General features: G+C 38.5%; 1 protein-coding gene across 4 annotated transcripts in view; it reads left to right on the forward strand.

Moving 5' to 3' along the window:
• tec (tec protein tyrosine kinase) overlaps positions 1–17,322 on the forward strand; it is a 162,230-nt gene that overhangs the window by 86,110 nt on the left and 58,798 nt on the right. For all 4 annotated transcript variants that reach the window (XM_060824401.1, XM_060824420.1, XM_060824412.1 and 1 more), the window contains exons 6-8: positions 1,401–1,438; positions 4,434–4,672; positions 12,065–12,130. In XM_060824401.1, the coding sequence (XP_060680384.1) occupies positions 1,401–1,438; positions 4,434–4,672; positions 12,065–12,130 (343 nt within the window). The remainder of the gene's footprint in view (positions 1–1,400; positions 1,439–4,433; positions 4,673–12,064; positions 12,131–17,322) is intronic.

The following is a 17,322-nucleotide window of genomic DNA, read 5'->3' on the forward strand; positions in this document are numbered from 1 at the left end:
GTTTGTTTCCGTGCTGTTTGACTCTGTGATTGTAAGAGTATCAACACAGCATGGTCAAGGTGAAAACTATTGTGCATGATCTGCTAATCTCTGCATATGGGGACACAGTGGAAGAAGCAATTGCAAGTTACAAGCAAAATCTTGTGTGATTGTTTGAGAGTTCACCTGAGTGGAAAAATACATCCACTGAAGGCAAGAAACGTAGTCCAATTCAAAGATCGGTGTCTTGCCGCACCCACCTGTTTTTACAATAATGAATGAAACAATCAACGTGATACAACAGATAGCCGAACATCACTTTGAGAAAACTGTTATGTCATTTCCAGAGTTGAGTATTGGAGAGCCAGTCAGAGTGTAAACATTCTGGATTAGTGGTGCTGGAGGAGCACAGCAGTTCAGGCAGCATCCTGCTGTGCTCTTCCAGCACCACTAATCCAGAATCTGGTTTCCAGCATCTGCAGTCATTGTTTTTACCAGAGTGTAAACGCTAAAGAGCCTGCTCAAAGTTCAGCCCAGATGAGACCTGCATAGGGCAGTTATCATCTTGACATAATGACCATCAATTTCAGAAGGCCCACTGGCTTGCTAAAAAATAGAGATCAGTAAAATAGTTACCACAGGCAACAGTGCTTGACAAAGGCATAACAATCCCTGAAGAAGAACACTGTGCAAGAAACGAGCAGTGAGTAAGAAATAGCCAATGATGCAGGAAGAAGTACCATTATGTGCATATGAATTGGGAGCAAGAGTAGGACCCTGAGCTCCTTTAGCCTGCTGTACCATCTAGTTAGACCATGACTGATCTGAGTACTCCTTATTCCTGCCTATTTATGATAACTGAAATAAGAGTAAGCAAGGATGGGCAATAAATGCTGGCCAACCACCAGAGTCCATATTCCACAAGTGCATACAGTTTTAAAATTTCACGATATGGATGTGAACTACTTACCAGATACTCACCAAACAGCTCACTTCTTCCTCTATAATAAAACAAGAACCAATTCCTAGAGGATGAAAGAGTATAAAAAGCTAAGCAAAAGGGCACCTTTTCCTATCCTCCTCTAACTTCCATGATCAGTAAAATGTTGTATTCACACTGTTTTGTTAATGAGTGATAAGGACTTGAACCCTGGCCTTCTAGAGTAGCGATACTACCACTATTCCACAAGGTCCCTTTATGATCGTATAACTTGGAACTACACAAGATGCTTGCAATGTTTTGGTTTTCTTTGTGAAAGGGGGATGCTTCAAGCAATGTAGTGTACTGGCTGGCTTGCTGTAAATGCCAGTATATGCATTAAGATGCATCACTTCAAACAAATATGTTTCTTAGTCAGCTTTTTGTAAATTTCTGGAGGTTGCTGTAATGTCTTTCTTGAAATTTATTTTTTACTTTTTAGTTACTCGAAAGCCACTTCCTCCAACTCCAGATGATATGGTAAGGTATTACAAAAATAATAATTGAGTCTGCTATTAATTTACTGTAATATTCACTGCTGTATTAATGGTTTATTTAAAGTATGAACAATAATACCAATACCTTTAGTAGTAAAAAGCTAACTGTCAGCTCATTAGTCATTTGCTATAATTGAACAAACTGTTCCAGCATCTCTCTCAGGCTGATCTACATTCAGGTATTATAGTATTTTCCTCACAAAAGTGACAATATTTATTGAAACTCAGAAGGGGTACCTGAAAAAGTGCCTATTTCAAATGTTGTACCCTGAACAGAAGTCATGCAGAGACTTTGAAGATTTGATTTGATATAAGTTTTTTAAAATTATAAAATAGGAATGATTGCAGTACATCTTGGACTCAACCTCTAAATTGTCGTGTGACTGAATATAAAGTTTTTCAGAGGACAGGTAGTTAACTGTAAGATTATGATGTTGGGCAGATCATGTTTTTGCATTGTTGGAAATAATTAGAATTGATCTGTTTTAATAGTTAAAATGCAAGAATATACCAGTAATACTGTGAAGAGAATATTCTTGGCTTACTGGAGATCAAAAAATGAAAATGATTCAAAATTGCAAACTTAATTTTCCTAACTGGTTACATGGAAGGATATTCTCACTATCAAGTTAATTGCACATAGCTTGGTAACTTGGTTTTGGAATTATTACAACACTAATAGTTAGGCTGTTGCAAATCTTTATAACCACAAAGCAATACCTAGTCTCAGTTTGTATAATTATTGCGTTTAACTCCATTTCATAATTAGAGTTAAAGATTACACTGCATTTTGTCACATTTTAAAATGATGGATCTGTATTTAACTCTGTTAATTAGTAATAATGAATTACTTCATTGTTTAAAAATGGTTTCTTCAGTCCAAGTTCAATGTATGTAATTGTGGAATTTATTTCCTTGCATCTACCTCTCTATATGATCTAGCTGTGCTTTTCATAAGTTTTGCAGTCGTCAATTCTTATTCATCCAGTGCTGTCTTCTTTTCTTCTCTAACTGATCCATAAATGTATGTGAGTTTAGATAATTTATATTAAATTAAAATAATAAGAATTCAAAATAATAAGAATTCTCACAAGATAAATTTAACTCTCTGAACTTTGGGTATCATTGTTTGAGTTTTTCCTGAATCTGTGGCTGTTCTCTTTAGTTGGCTCAATCCTTATCAAAAAAAAGACTAACACAAAAGTGGCCGTTCCCTTCCTCTTTAAAAATGATCTGACTACCTTTTCTGACTAGATTTGTATTCTTTTATTTCATGACCACCTTTTATCAGAATAATCTAAATGCCTTTAATTTTTATAAGATTATGATGCTTTGGGGCTGTCTCTTTAATTGAAGATAAAATTGGGAGATGAAGAGAGACATTTGATCTGTTTCAAGTTCTGCCCAATAATTTTCATTTATATTAAACTAGAAAGAGTTAATACAACATGGTGGCAAGTATAGTGAGCCAACCGCATTGCTCAGCAATTTTAAAAAAGTTATTTAAATTAGATACTTGCTTGTAGCAGTGCAACTGGTTCACCACTGTCATATCAGAAATTGCCTGCTTGAGTTGTGTAACTTTTAGGTCTGCACCAGTCTTCAAAGAAAACCAATGGCAGTTTCACCTTCAGACTTCAGTGCAATGTTGTATTTTGTCCTGCAGTCTTTCTCCTATTGCCTCATTTGCTTTTTGTTAAATGACCTCAAAGCAAGAACTCCCTTCCACCTATGAGTTAAAAATCCATGTTGTAACATGGTATTTTGGGAGAGGATTGAACCATGCTCTAAGATTATGGTTTCTGAGAAGCAGCATGTCAAGTTTAGAATTTTCGTTGTAAACTGAGTTATGCCTCTAATCTATCTGAGGATGATCAGAAGAATCCAGCAAAACAATGATTAACTTTGGAAAATCAGTTTCATATGACAATGAATTTGATTGTGCCTGGAGTTCATGTAGTATGGACAAAAAGCCAGACATTTTTAATAACTGAAGCAGAGAAAAGGCAAAGACATGTGATTTCTTGGACATTGGAGCTCTCGCAGTGTGAACAAAAAAAAAACCAGACTGATGCAGATATGAAGCAATTAATGCAGAGAGTTGAGTCTTTGTACATGAGAAACCTGTTGGTACAATAGCCAAGGTCTTGGCCAGAATGTAGTACATAGTAACTGAAGACTTTGCCAAAAGCGGCATAGATGAACAGCATACACCAATGAATAAAGACATGTCTTAGAGAAGGTCTTTTGAAGAAGGTCTAAAAGCAGGCACATAGGGAGAAACTAGAGGAGGAAGCAGCAAACCACAGAGGTACCAGCCAGACACAAAGGGAAACATTTCAGAAATTTGCAAAAGCAATGACATGGACGAGTGCTTGACCAAAATGAAGGAGGTGGATCAAGATGAAAAAAGTACATAGGACTAATTCACATGATAAACCTTAATGGAACAGGTCAATTCTGTTAACAAACCAGAAGCTTTTACAACACAAGAGACCATCTGTCCTAACAAGCCTTGGTAGGCCTTAACTTAGAGGGAAGATTAATACAGATGTCAGGGCCAACTGTTATGAAAGTTGCCTTCTGTTTTTTTGCAGGGAATGTGGATGTTTATCCTTGTGCTTATCGGAAACACACTGTTAGAAGTGTCAGGACTAAAAATGATCTTTTCATTATATTTCAAAATTTGACTAACTTAAGTAAAACTCCAGTTGACATTTATTTGAGTATAAACAAACATGAAAAAAACAAGCATTTTTTCTTTTGGTATAATTATAATGAGGTGTAAATCGTAACTGACTAGATGGCATGCGGGTGCCTTCATATCTTAAATGTTCTGTTAACAAAAAATACTTTGCAACCCAATGTAACTCATGACCAGACCTATTTTTAAGGTTTAATTTCATAATTTTAAGCAGATTTGGAGAGTGTCTTATTAGCAGAATGTATCTTGCATTCTAATTTATATTATTTAACAGCTATTTAACAATCCACGAAGATATGTTTATAAGCCTCAATCACCCCTACCACGACCTGAAGATGAAGATTATGATGGTGAGGAGGAGGAGGAGGAAGAGGAGGAGGAAGAGGAGATGGTTTTAGCAATGTATGACTTTGAAGCATTAGAGGCCCATGATCTAAGCTTAGTAAAGGGTGAAGAATATGTCCTGTTACAAAAATGTGACGTGCATTGGTGGAAAGCAAGAGACAAGAATGGGTAAGTACTTTCTGGTTCTCGTCACTCAGTGAAGTCGAGCATAGTATAAAATAAAAGTAACTGAGAAACTCTGTTGCTGTAATACCGGAAACGCTGCAAGTATCTGTACTGAAAAGTAACTTTATGTTCTGGAGTTGCAGTTCTTGTAATTTTCATTTTTGTAGTTTCAAGAATGTTTTGCACATTTTCTTTGTGCTTGTTTCATTCATGACTATCGAGGCAGTCTTTCTATATTTAACTTCCTGAGCCTGATTTGATGTTGAATTCATTATTTCCAGCTAATCTTGCCAGCTCAGAAAGTGCTGCTAATCAATGATTCTGCAGTCGAGTTTAGGAGATAAATTGTTGTTTACCTTTCACACAGGTTCTGGAAGTAGGGCAGAGCACACTGCCTATTTTGGCTGGCAGGATCCTATAGTGCAAAAAACCTATATGAAGTCTGGAGGCAGGACTAATTAATAGTGCTGGTGATAAAGTTAGGCCCATTGTTGCTGTTATGCTCCGAAGTTGAGCACAATAAGCCACTGATGTTAGCAACTATGCTGGTATGAGGATTGGCCGTTAATGAAAAGAGAGAAGGAATAATATTTCATACTGCTCTTTCCACGGCCACTGTTTATTTTGTTGAAAATGTTTGAAATTGATATTATTAGAATTTAGTTTGAGGGACTGTTAATGATAGGCCCCTTGCTGAGATAGTTGCATCATCAATAGTCACAGGTGAGGTGCTGGAAGACTGGAGGTTGGCTAACAAGGTGCCACTGTTTAAAAATGGTGGTAAGGACAAGCCCAAAAACTATAGAGCAGTGAGCTAGACATGGGTGGTGGGTAAATTAGATTAGATTAGATTAGATTACTTACAGCATGGAAACGGGCTCTTCGGCCCAACAAGTCCACACCGACCTGCCGAAGTGCAACCCACCCATACCCCTACATTTACCCCTTATCTAACACTGGGCAATTTAGCATGGCCAATTCACCTAACCTGCACATCTTTGGACTGTGGGAGGAAATCCGGTGGAAACGGGGAAATGTGCAAACTCCACACAGTCTGTCACCTGAGTTGGGAATTGAACCCGGGTCTCTGCCGTTGTGAGGCAGCAGTGCTAACCACTGTGCCACCGTACCGCCCACAATTATTGGAGGGAATCCTGAGGGACAGGATGTACATGTATTTGGAAAGGCAAGGACTGATTAGCGATGGTCAACATGGCTTTGTGTGTGGGAAATCATGTTTCACTAACTTGATTGAGTTTTTGTGAAGAAGTAATAAAGTGGATTGATGAGGGCAGAGCAGTGGATATGATCTATATGGGCTTCAGTAAGGCATTCGACAAGATTCCCCATGGGAGACTGATTAGCAAGGTTAGATCTCATGGAATACAGGGAGAACTAGCATTTGGATACAGAACTGGCTCAAAGGTAGAAGACAGAGGATGGTGGTAGAGAGTTGTTTTTCAGACTGGAGGCCTGTGACCAGCGGAGTGCCACAATGATCAGTGTTGGGTCCAGTACTTTTTGTCATTTATATAAATGATTTGGAAGTGAGTATAAGAGGTCCAGTTAGTCAGTTTGCAGATGACACTAAAGTTGGTGGTGTAGTGGACAGTGAAGAGGGTTATCTCGGATTGCAACAGAACCTTGACCAGATGGGCCAATGGGCTGAGAAGTCGCAAATGGAATTTAAGTTAGTTCAATGTGAGGTGCTGCATGTTGGGAAAGCAAATCGTATCAGGACTTATACACTTAATGGTAAGGTCCTAGGGAGTGTTGCTGAACAAAGAGACCTTGGAGTGCAGGTTCATAGCTCCTTGAAAGTGGAGTTGCAGGTAGATAGGATAGTGAAGAAGGCGTTTGGTATGCTTTCTTTTATTGGTCAGAGTATTGAGTACTAGAGTTAGGAGGTCATGTTGCAGCTGTACAGGACCTCGGTTAGACCACTGTTGAAATATTGCATGCAATTCTGGTCTCCTTTCTATCAGAAAGATGTTGTGAAACTTGAAAGGGTTCAGAAAAGATTTACAAGGATGTTGCCAGGGTTGGAGGATTGAGCTTTGGGGAGAGGTTGAATAGACTGGGGCTGTTTTCCCTGGAGCGTCACAGGCTGAGGGATGACCTTATAAAGGTTTATAAAATGATGAGGGGCATGGATAAGGTAAATAGGCAAAGTCTCTTCCCTGGAGTCCAGAACTAGAGGCCATAGGTTTAGGGTGAGACGGGAAAGATATAAAAGAGACCTAAGGAGCAACTTCTTCACACAGAGGGTGGTACATGTCTGGAATTAGCTGCCAGAGGAAGTGTTTGAGGCCAGTATGATTGCAACATTTAAAAGGCATCTGGATGTGTCGATGATTAGGAAGGGTTTGGAGGGATATGGGCTGCGTGCCGGTAAGTGAGACTAGATTGGGTTGGGATATCTGGTTGTCATGGACGAGTTGGACCAAAGGGTCTGTTTCCATGCTGTACATCTCTATGATTCTATGACTCTAATGATTTGAGATTTTTTGAATACAAAAAAGTCATCTTTACTGTCTGTCCCACTCTCTCTTTCCAGGTGTTAGTTTTAACTATGTTGCATATATGAATATGTGATAAAAAATCATAGAGGTTATAGCACAGAAGAAAGCTATTCAGCCTGCCATGTCCATGCCAACTCTGCAAGCACACTCTCCTAACCAGTCCCACTCACCCACCTTTTCCTGCAAAGGTTTTCTCTTATGAAATTATCTAATTCTCTTTTGAAAGCCTTGATTGAATCTACTTCCAATACAAACAGGCATTCAATTCTAGACCTTAACCATACTTTCCTTGAAACATATCTCACCTCATATTGCATTGGTTCTTTTGTCAGTTCCCTTAAATTAATATCCTCTGGCTCTTGACCTTACCACCAGTTTTTCTGTGTCCATCCGTACAGACCCTCATGATTTTTTAAACACTTTCATCAAAATATCTCTTAATCTTATTCATAGTCAGAGAGTCAAGAGTTTTACAACATGTAAAGTGGACTTTGGCCTGTAACCTTGTATACAATGACATTGCAAATGCTCATCCAAACACTTAAATGTTGTGAGGCTTCCTGCCTCTCCTGTCCTTTCTAGCGGTGAGTTCCTGATAACCCCACCCGTTTGCAAGTAATTAGCCTGAAATCACCTGTCAATTTTCTGTCCTTGTCCTTAAAACTATGTCCCCCTGCATTGTTCTCATCCTACTCCTTGGAAGAAGTTTCTTTCTAAGCCACTCAATTTTATACACCTCAGTAAGGATCCCCCTCAGTCTTCTCTGCTTTAAGGAAAACAACACCAAACTATCTAATCTCTCTTCATAGTTGAAACTCTCCAGCCCAAGAAAACTAATTATTAGTTTTTCCACTCAGTCTCTATGACATGAGTCCCTCATCCTGACATCTATTCATGTAATTTCTTCCCTCTCTGATGCTTTCTAATATCTTTACATCCTTCCTAATGATGATGTCCTAAATTTGATTTCATTTTCCAGTTGAGGTCAATTATAAAGATCAGTTGCAACCTGCAGAGTGGGATGAGTGAAACCCATTTGGGTATGAATGTTACAGAACAGTCTTATAAATTTTACGAGAGACATTCAAATGTTGGTCCTCATTTTTGACTTAAAAATCTAGTAGAGTCCTCAATCCTCAAGTCAATCGCTTGTATCAACTTTCAGGTAAGTCTTTAAATGGGTTTACTGTACTCCCATTCAAAAGAGTTAGGAAGTTCTTCAGTTTATACAAGTCAGCATCTACCGAGTGAAATTAGAAATTGGGGTCTTGCAGCAAAATGTGACAGTCAGATCACAAGGGCTGAAACCACTAGATGTGTAGCTAAAAAGGCATGTTCTCACTTCTTTAAAATGCTTTTAGATGCCCCTCAAAAATCTTCTGACCTACTACCTTGACAATGCTTGTTACCTGCAGTCTCCAGGACCTGTTTCCATTTGAACAGATTTTGTTTGCTAGTCAAATGGGCATGATAGACTGAATGATTTTTTTGTTGCTAGAATCTGGTAAGCTGCAGTTGGGTCCTCCTTATCTCAGAAGATGGAAACAAATCCTGAACCTAATGTGGAAAGGTTGGACCCATACTTACTGGAGTTCAGAAGATTGAAAAGTGATCTTATTAAAGTATATAAGATTCTGAGGAGAATTTGCAGAATATATGCTTTAAGGAGAGATGATGGCATAGTGGACTCTTAATCCAGAGTAATGTTGTGGGGACCCAGGTTTGAATCCTACCATAGTAATGGTGGAATTTGAATTCAAAAAAATCTGGAATTAAGAGCCTGATGATGATCATGAATCCTTTACCAATTTTTGGAAAAATCCACCTGATTCACAGATTCCTTCCCTGAAGGACATTAATCATCCCTACCTGACCTTGCCTACATGTGTCTCCAGACCCACAGCAATGTGGTTGACTATTAACTGCACTCTGGGTAAATAGAGATGGACAATAAATGCTGGCCTAACCTAAAAGGCCCTCATCCCATGAATGGATAATAAAAAAGCATGAACATTTTTCCTGTTAGGGAATCCAAAGCTAGAGGGCACAGTTTAAAAATAGTAGGTCTCCTATTTAAGATGCAGATCAAGTGGAATTTCTGTCTTCAGATGGTTGTTAATCTTTGAAATTCTTAGGCAGAGAGCAGTGGGGTATATTCAATGCTGTATTAGGCAGGATTTTCATCTACAAGGTTATGGGGTGTAAGTAAGAAAGTGGAGTTCAAGGTATAATCTGATGACCCATTATTGCATGGTGGAGCAGCTTTGAGGGATCAAATGACTTATCCCTGTTTCTACTTTTTACATTGTCATTGCCTTTACTGTTTCCAAAGACCATTTGACTGGGTATGAATCTCTGATGATTCTGCATCCAAAATAATGGGAGAAACAGCCTTAACAATAAGTTTTGGAAATTATCTAAAGCATTGCAGAGTCTCATAGAAAACATTAATACTGTTGAGTTTGATTGAAACAATTTGAGATTTGAACCATGGAATTTCCTGACAGGGAGCCAATGGTGGGAAATAGAACATGTCATTAATTGTTATGCTGACTGCTTGTGAATACAATTCATGACTACTTATTTTTCTCTATCCTTTTCCTCTTCATTTATTTAACTCAATTACTTACACACCTCTTCCAGTTTCCATTCTGATAATGGCCCACAGCACTTGGTGAATATTCCTGTAACTACTGAATATTTCCAGCATTTTCTTTTTTACTCCAAAGGCAAAGCCTGCTATTTCTTGTAAAGATTTTTGTTTTATTCTTTACTGTAGTTTTCCAGTTTCTACTTTCACTACTTTTGGTAGTTGAGCTACCATGGTAGAAATTCCCATGATTGCTTCATGTGCTAGGACAGAAATGGTATAGTCAGTAATTTGGATGTATGATTTAAGTATCTCATGATTTAGGTCACCATGATAGGATTTATTGAAATGATCATAGTTTCTCTTGTATTCTACCAAAACTATGAGAGGAATTTTTTTATTTAACAATATAAAATTAACAATTTAAACTTGCAATATTTCTCTTGTCTCTTCTTATCATGTTCTTAAGAATGTAAAATATAGGAGGAAAAGTTAGTGACTCAGTTTCAGCCCATCAAGATTGATATGATAACCCTCAACTCTACTTTTTTTTTCATCATAACCCTTGATTCATTTACTAATTAAAAATCTCAGCCTTGACTAGAACAGACCCAAGTGTCTCAGCCTTTCCTTATAAGACCTTCCCTCCAGACCAGGTGACATCCTAGTAAATCTCCTCTGCACCTTTTCCAATGCTTCCACATCCCTCCTGTTATGGGGCGACCAGAACTATACGCAATATTCTAAGTGCGGCCGCACTACTGTTTTGAACAGTTGCAGCTTGGAAATTCTTCCTCATCTCTGTCCCAGATGAGACCTCCTTGGTCTGAGATTGTTTGTCTGCTTCTAGACTTTCCCACAAGGGAAAACACCTCTCAGCAACTAACCTGTTAGGTCCCCTAAGAATTTTATATATTTCAATAAGATTGCCCCTCATTCTTCTAAACTCCAATAAGTTCAAAACCAGTCTACTCAAGTATCTTCATTAAAAAAAGTTTCATCATACCTAGAATCAACCTAATGAGCCTCCTCTGAATTGCGTCCAATACCAATCTATCTTCAGATAAATGAACCAAAATCATTCCCAATTTTCCAGTTGTAATCTGACTAGTGCCTTGTTTAGTTTTAACAAGACCTCCCTATTTTTATACTCCATTTCTTGTGAAATAACGTCAATGGTCCAGTTGTCTTTTCAAATACCTGCTGAATTTAGAAGCTAAATATGCATAAGGACCCCAGATCCCTCTGTGCTGAAGCTTACTGCAGTCTATCTCCACTTAAATAATATTCAGCACTTCTACTCTTCTTACAAAGTGAATGACCTGCCATTTTCCCCTACATTATATTCTATATGTCAAAGTTTTGCCTATTTACTTAATCTGTCTACATTCCTCTACAGACTTTGTCAACCTTATCATTTGACTTGCCAATTAGTCTTGTGTCATGTGCAAACTTGGTGAGAGTGCATTCATTTCCATTAATTGGGTTGTTAACATATATTGTAAATAGTTGAGGACATATATTGTAAATAGTTGAGGACATATATTGTAAATAGTTGGTGAAGCTTCACCACTTAGAGATTGCCAACGTTAAAGTACCCTCTTTTTCCCAAATCTCTCTATTAGTTAGCCAATCTACTATCCATGCTAATATTTTGCCCCTAACACTTTGGGCTCTTACTACATAGCCTTACATGCTATTGAATGCATTTTGTAAGTCCAAATATAGTACATTTACTAGATATTCTTTATCTATCCTTTCTTCATGGGAATTCAATTACATTTTATTGGAAGAGTTAAACAGCTAAAAGTTACTATTCACATTGCTTCTGAGAGTTACAGGTGAAAATTAGAAAATGATTTGATGAATTTACCAAATCCAAATTTAGCCTAGGGAATTAGAACTGCTTGTCTATCTGGAATGATGATTCATTGTACACACTAAAAGATCATCTTTATTTATTTATACAATTCTTTGAATCTATCTGGCGCTTAACAATTTGTATGAATTTCTTTCAATGATGTAAGAAAGTGGATGCTGCCATTCCCATTCTCCTAATGTGAAAAGCTAATGCGTGTTCACAAGCATGGCTACAGTATAACTTTGGTCGAGCTGAAGGGCTTATGCCCGAAATGTCGATTCTGCTGCTTCTCGGATGCTGCCTGACCTGCTGTACTTTTCCAACATCACACTTTGCAGAGTGCTCAAGTAGAGTAATGTCAAATGTAAGCAAATATTAATAAGACTCCTGACACACAATTATGGATATATTCTATTTTTCAGACATGAGGGCTACATACCAAGCAATTACGTAACAGAGAAGAAATCCAACAATTTAGAAAAATATGAGTAAGTTAAACAGTCTTCCAAATTATAATTACAACAGATTTTGTTTTAACCTGAAACTTATGAATTTGCAGTCTTGATGAACTGGCAAAAATTGTATACATCAAATGCTGCAATGTTTGCTGTATTATTCTGTCCAATTATTATACTTTTAAATTTATTTATTTCAATATTAATATCTTGTTCAATTGAATGGCCACACAAAATATCAGCAATTGGTTCAATTTCAAGTCAATTTCTCCTTAAATACTACTGTCTACCACGAGGTCTGAGAAGCCAGTTGAGGGTGTTGGTGAAAAGGCTCTGTGCTAGTAAGTTTTAGTTGGGGCAATTTCATAGAATCCTTACAGTGTGTAAACAGGCCATTTGGCCCACCAACTCCAGACCGACCCTCTGAAGAGTAATCCACCCAGACCCATTCCCCTACCCTATTACTCCATATTTCCCTGACTAATGCACCTAACCTACACACCCCTGAACACTATGGGCAATTTAGCATGGCCAATTCACCTAAACTGCACATTAAAAAAAACTTGCTCCATCCTCTGCTGTTTGCTCAATGTCTCCTTGAGCTGCTTTCCTGGGCAGCACACTGGCTGACACACTCACAGCACCAGGATTCCAGGTTCGATTCCGGCCTTGGGCGACTGTCTGTATGGAATTTGTACATTCTCCCCGTGTTTGTGTGGATTTCCTCTGGGTGCTCCGGTTTCCTCCCGCATTCCAAAAGATGTACAGGTCAGGTAAATTGGCCATGCTAAATTGTCCATCGTTGTTAGGTGAGTGAGTCAGAAGAGGGTGGGTTACTCTTCAGAGGGTCGGTGTGGACATGTTGGGCCCAAGGGCCTGTTTCCACACTGAAGGGAATCGAATCTAGTCTAAGTCTAGAATCAACTTAATGAAGCTACACTGAACTGCTTCCAGTACCAATATATCTTCAGATAAATGGACCAATTTTCAAGTTGTGGTCTGAATAGTTTCTTATAGAGTTTTAACAAGACCTCCCTATTTTTATGCTCCATTTCCTAAGTCTCCTGAAGGCTGCTGCATTATTATTTGTGATTTATGCTGTAAATAAAGTATAACAGTGATATGTATGTCCCCTGCATTATGTTGTGTTTCATATGTACTTTTACGTTGATTATGTAGACCTATTTTATCAATCGGCACACTCCTGGTCCCATAAGTGCCATACTGTGCATGTTTTGAATTGTTCCATTGTGGTGTTAGTTACTCAAAGGATATGATTTTGGATGCATGGTGCTTGGTTTCAAGTTCTCCTCCAAAAAGTTGATTGCATAAAGTAGATTGGCATTTCTACTTAGTACGAAGGGTGTGTTCTCTGTCAGGTAAGCAGTCCTTTATGTGAGATATTAAAACTGAAACCTATCTTGCCCTTGGTTGAATGCAAAACATCCCATGGCACTTTTTGGAGTGGAGTAGGTCTATCTTTTCAATATACTGCATAACAGTTATCACTTGACCATTGCTGTCTGCAGGACTTTGGTGTAAGAAAGTTGTCTGTTACAGTACAACAGTGACTGCACTTCAGAAGTACTTCATTGTCTTAAAGCATTTCAGACTCATTTTGAAGTCATAAAGGACATTATTTTGATATGTCTTTCTCAGACATTCAAAAAGTTGCATCAACAGTATGTGTTACAATGCAGGAATGGTCACCATTATTCAATGATGCATATACCGATGAACTTGTGATGTCACACCTGGATAATGTTAAATTGTTTTCAGTATGGAATTTGGGAAAGAGACTTAAGCAGCGAGAAAACTACAGCTCCAGAGTGTACAATAACTGCGACAGCGAACTGGCTACCAAACCGAAAACCAAGAATAGCATTTAAAGCTGTTGACTCAGGTTATTTTATTGTGTGGACTGATGTTCCTCAAATAGCAAATTTGTGGTCTCAGACTGAGAGGACAGTTAATGCAGAGAATGAACGGGACAGAATATCTGAATATAATAATTAACAAACTTGTACAATGGATATTTAAATGAAAAACTAAATATATTAGCACCAAGTATGAGATGCTAAGTTTTTTCCATTTTTTGTTTCACGGCAGACTGAAGGAAATTAATTATCAAACAACATTGTTTTAAAGAGCTGCATTTCTGTACATGTGTATTCATTGCCCCATCCAGAAATGGTTTTGCCAGAAATCATCAAAAGGATTGTTCTGAAAATCCTGTGATGTTCAGCAAGTCTCCAATCAATTTACAGCCATTGAAGTATCTTAAAAATGTGATATGTAATAAGTGAGGAATAGGAGTATCAAATAAAGGATACTATTGTAAAAGGTATTCTTCAGAAAGATTTGAGGATATATGTACGTGGATCAATGAGGGTAGCAGGGCAGTTTGACAAAATGATTGTTAGTGCATATGGATTCTGTGAAGTATGCATTAAGATAGTACAAAGGCAAGCAAGTTACAATGAACATTAACCAACTCTGGTTCAGCCTTATTTGGAGTGTTTTATCAAATTCTGGGTGTTACATATTAGAGTTGGGATGTATTATGTTGGAACAGTGTCCCTTTAAGCAATGAGTCACATGAGGTACTGGTGAGTCATCAGCCAGGTTTGTAGGCTTGATCAAACATGTTTCGAGTGTACCGAATGCATAGCTGTGGAACAAAGCCTCCATATTAGTTTCCTTAAATGATGTTTTTTAGTTCTGTCTGCAGCCAAGTAACTGCGCAGAATACTGGGCACCACACCTGAGAAGAGATATGAAGGTATTGAAGAGTGTGCAGAAAAGATGTATGAAATGGCTTATGAGATGAGATGAGAGACTTCAGTTAGGTGAATAGATTAACAAAGTTGATGCAAGAGATTTGACAGAGCTGCTCAAAAACACAAGGGATCGCCATGGTGGACAGAGAGAAATTACTCCCATTGGTAGAAAAGTTGAGAACCTGATGGCTCTGATTTATGGTGTTATGGATGGGGAGAGAGGGAAATAGAATTCTCCTCTTCTTTTCATAACAAAAGTGCTTTCTTATTTATTTTCCCTTTCAAAATAAACTGTGGCACCGTCCCCCCGCAAACCCTCTGTTAAGTCCAGTATTTTAAATAACCACAAAACGCTCTCAAGTGAAAACAAAAGTATGGTTTCTTCATGTATTCAAACCTGGACAATGATTGTTTGAGAATATAATACAACAAAATGAGCAATCTATAAATACTAGCTATTCATTACTCGTGTTTAAAACTAGTCAATATATAATAAAGATTCTGACTTCGGTTCAAAATTTATTTCATGCCTTGTTAAAATCACAGTGGACCATGTTCCAGGTTACAAATGCTATAGGAAGGATAGAAAGGGAGGCAAGAGAGGAGGGGGAGTGGCATTTTTGATCAGGGATAGCATTACAGCTGTGCTGAGGGAGGTTATTCCTGGAAATTCATCCAGGGAAGTTATTTGGATAGAACTGAGAAATAAGAAAGGGATGATCACCTTATTGGGATTGTATTATAGACCCCCTAACGGTCAGAGGGAAATTGAGAAACAAACTTGTAAGGAGATCTCAGCTATCTGTAAGAATAATAGGGTGGTTATGGTAGGGGATTTTAACTTTCCAACCATTGACTAGGACTGTCATGGTGTTAAAGGTTTAGATGGAGAGGAATTTCTTAAGTGCATACAAGACAATTTTCTGATTCAGTATGTGGGTGTACCTACTAGAGAAGGTGCAAAACTTGACCTACTCTTGGGAAATAAGGCAGGGCAGGTGACTGAGGTGTCAGTGGGGGAGCACTTTGGGGCCAATGACCATAATTCTATTAGTTTTAAAATAGTGATAGAAAAGGATAGACCAGATCTAAAAGTTGAAGTTCTAAATTGGAGAAAGGCCAATTTTGATGGTATTAGGCAAGAACTTTCGAAAGCTGATTGGAGGCAGATTTTCGCAGGTAGAGGGGCAGCTGGAAAATGGGAAGCCTTCAGAAATGAGATAACAAGAATCCAGAGAAAGTATATTCCTATCAGGGTGAAAGGGAAGGCTGGTATGTAGAGGGAATGCTGGATGACTGAAGAAATTGAGGGTTTGGTTAAGAAAAAGAAGGAAGCATATGCCAGGTCTGGACAGGATGGATCGAGTGAATCCTTAGAGTATACTTAAGAGGGAAATCAGGAGAGCAAAAAGGGGACATGAGATAGCTTTGGCACATAAAATTAAGGAGAATCCAAGGGTTTCTTACGAATATATTAAGGACAAAAGGGTAACTTGGGAGAGAATAGGGCCCCTCAAAGATCAGCAAGGCGGCCTTTGTGTGGAGCCACAGAAAATGGGGGAGATGCTAAATGAATATTTTATATCAGTATTTACTGTGGAAAAGGATATGGAAGATATAGACTGTACGGAAATAGAGGGTGACATCTTGCAAAATGTCCAGATTACAGAGGAGGAAGTGCTGAATGTCTTGAAATGGTTAAAGGTGGATAAATCCCCAGGACCTGATCAGGTGTACCCAAGAACTCAGCGGGAAGCTAGAGAAGTGATTGCTGGGCCTCTTGCTGAGATATTTGTATCATCGATAGTCACAGGTGAGGTGCCAAAAGATTGGAGGTTGGCAAATGTGGTGTATTCTGCCGGGTGCTGGCAGAAGGGCGGTAAAGATAAGCCAGGGAACAATAGACCAGTGAGCCTGACACCAGTGGTGGGCAAGTTGTTGGAGGGAATCCTGAGGGACAGAATGTACATGTATTTGGAAAGGCAAGGACTGATTAGGGATAGTCAACATGGCTTTGTGCGTGGGAAATCATGCCTTGCAAACTTGATTGAGCTTTTTTGAAGAAGTAACAAAGAAGATTGATGAGGGCAGAGCAGTAGATGTGATCTATATGGGCTTCAGCAAGGCATTTGGCAAGGTTCCCCATGAGAGACTGATTAGTAAGGTTAGATCTCATGGAATACAGGGAGAACTAGCCATTTGGATACAGAATTGGCTCAAAGGTAGAAGACAGAGGGTGGTGGTGGAGGGTTGTTTTTCAGACTGAAGGCCTGTGACCAGTGGAGTGCCACTAATCGGTGCTGGGTCCACTACTTTTTTGTCATTTACATAAATGATTTGGATGCGAGCATAAGAGGTACAGTTAGTAAGTTTGCAGATGACACCAAAATTGGAGGTGTAGTGGACAGTGAAGAGGGTTACCTCGGATTACAACAGGATCTGGAC

Source organism: Hemiscyllium ocellatum, chromosome 1 (genome assembly GCF_020745735.1).
Source record: "Hemiscyllium ocellatum isolate sHemOce1 chromosome 1, sHemOce1.pat.X.cur, whole genome shotgun sequence".
NCBI classification, from domain to species: Eukaryota; Metazoa; Chordata; class Chondrichthyes; order Orectolobiformes; family Hemiscylliidae; genus Hemiscyllium; species Hemiscyllium ocellatum.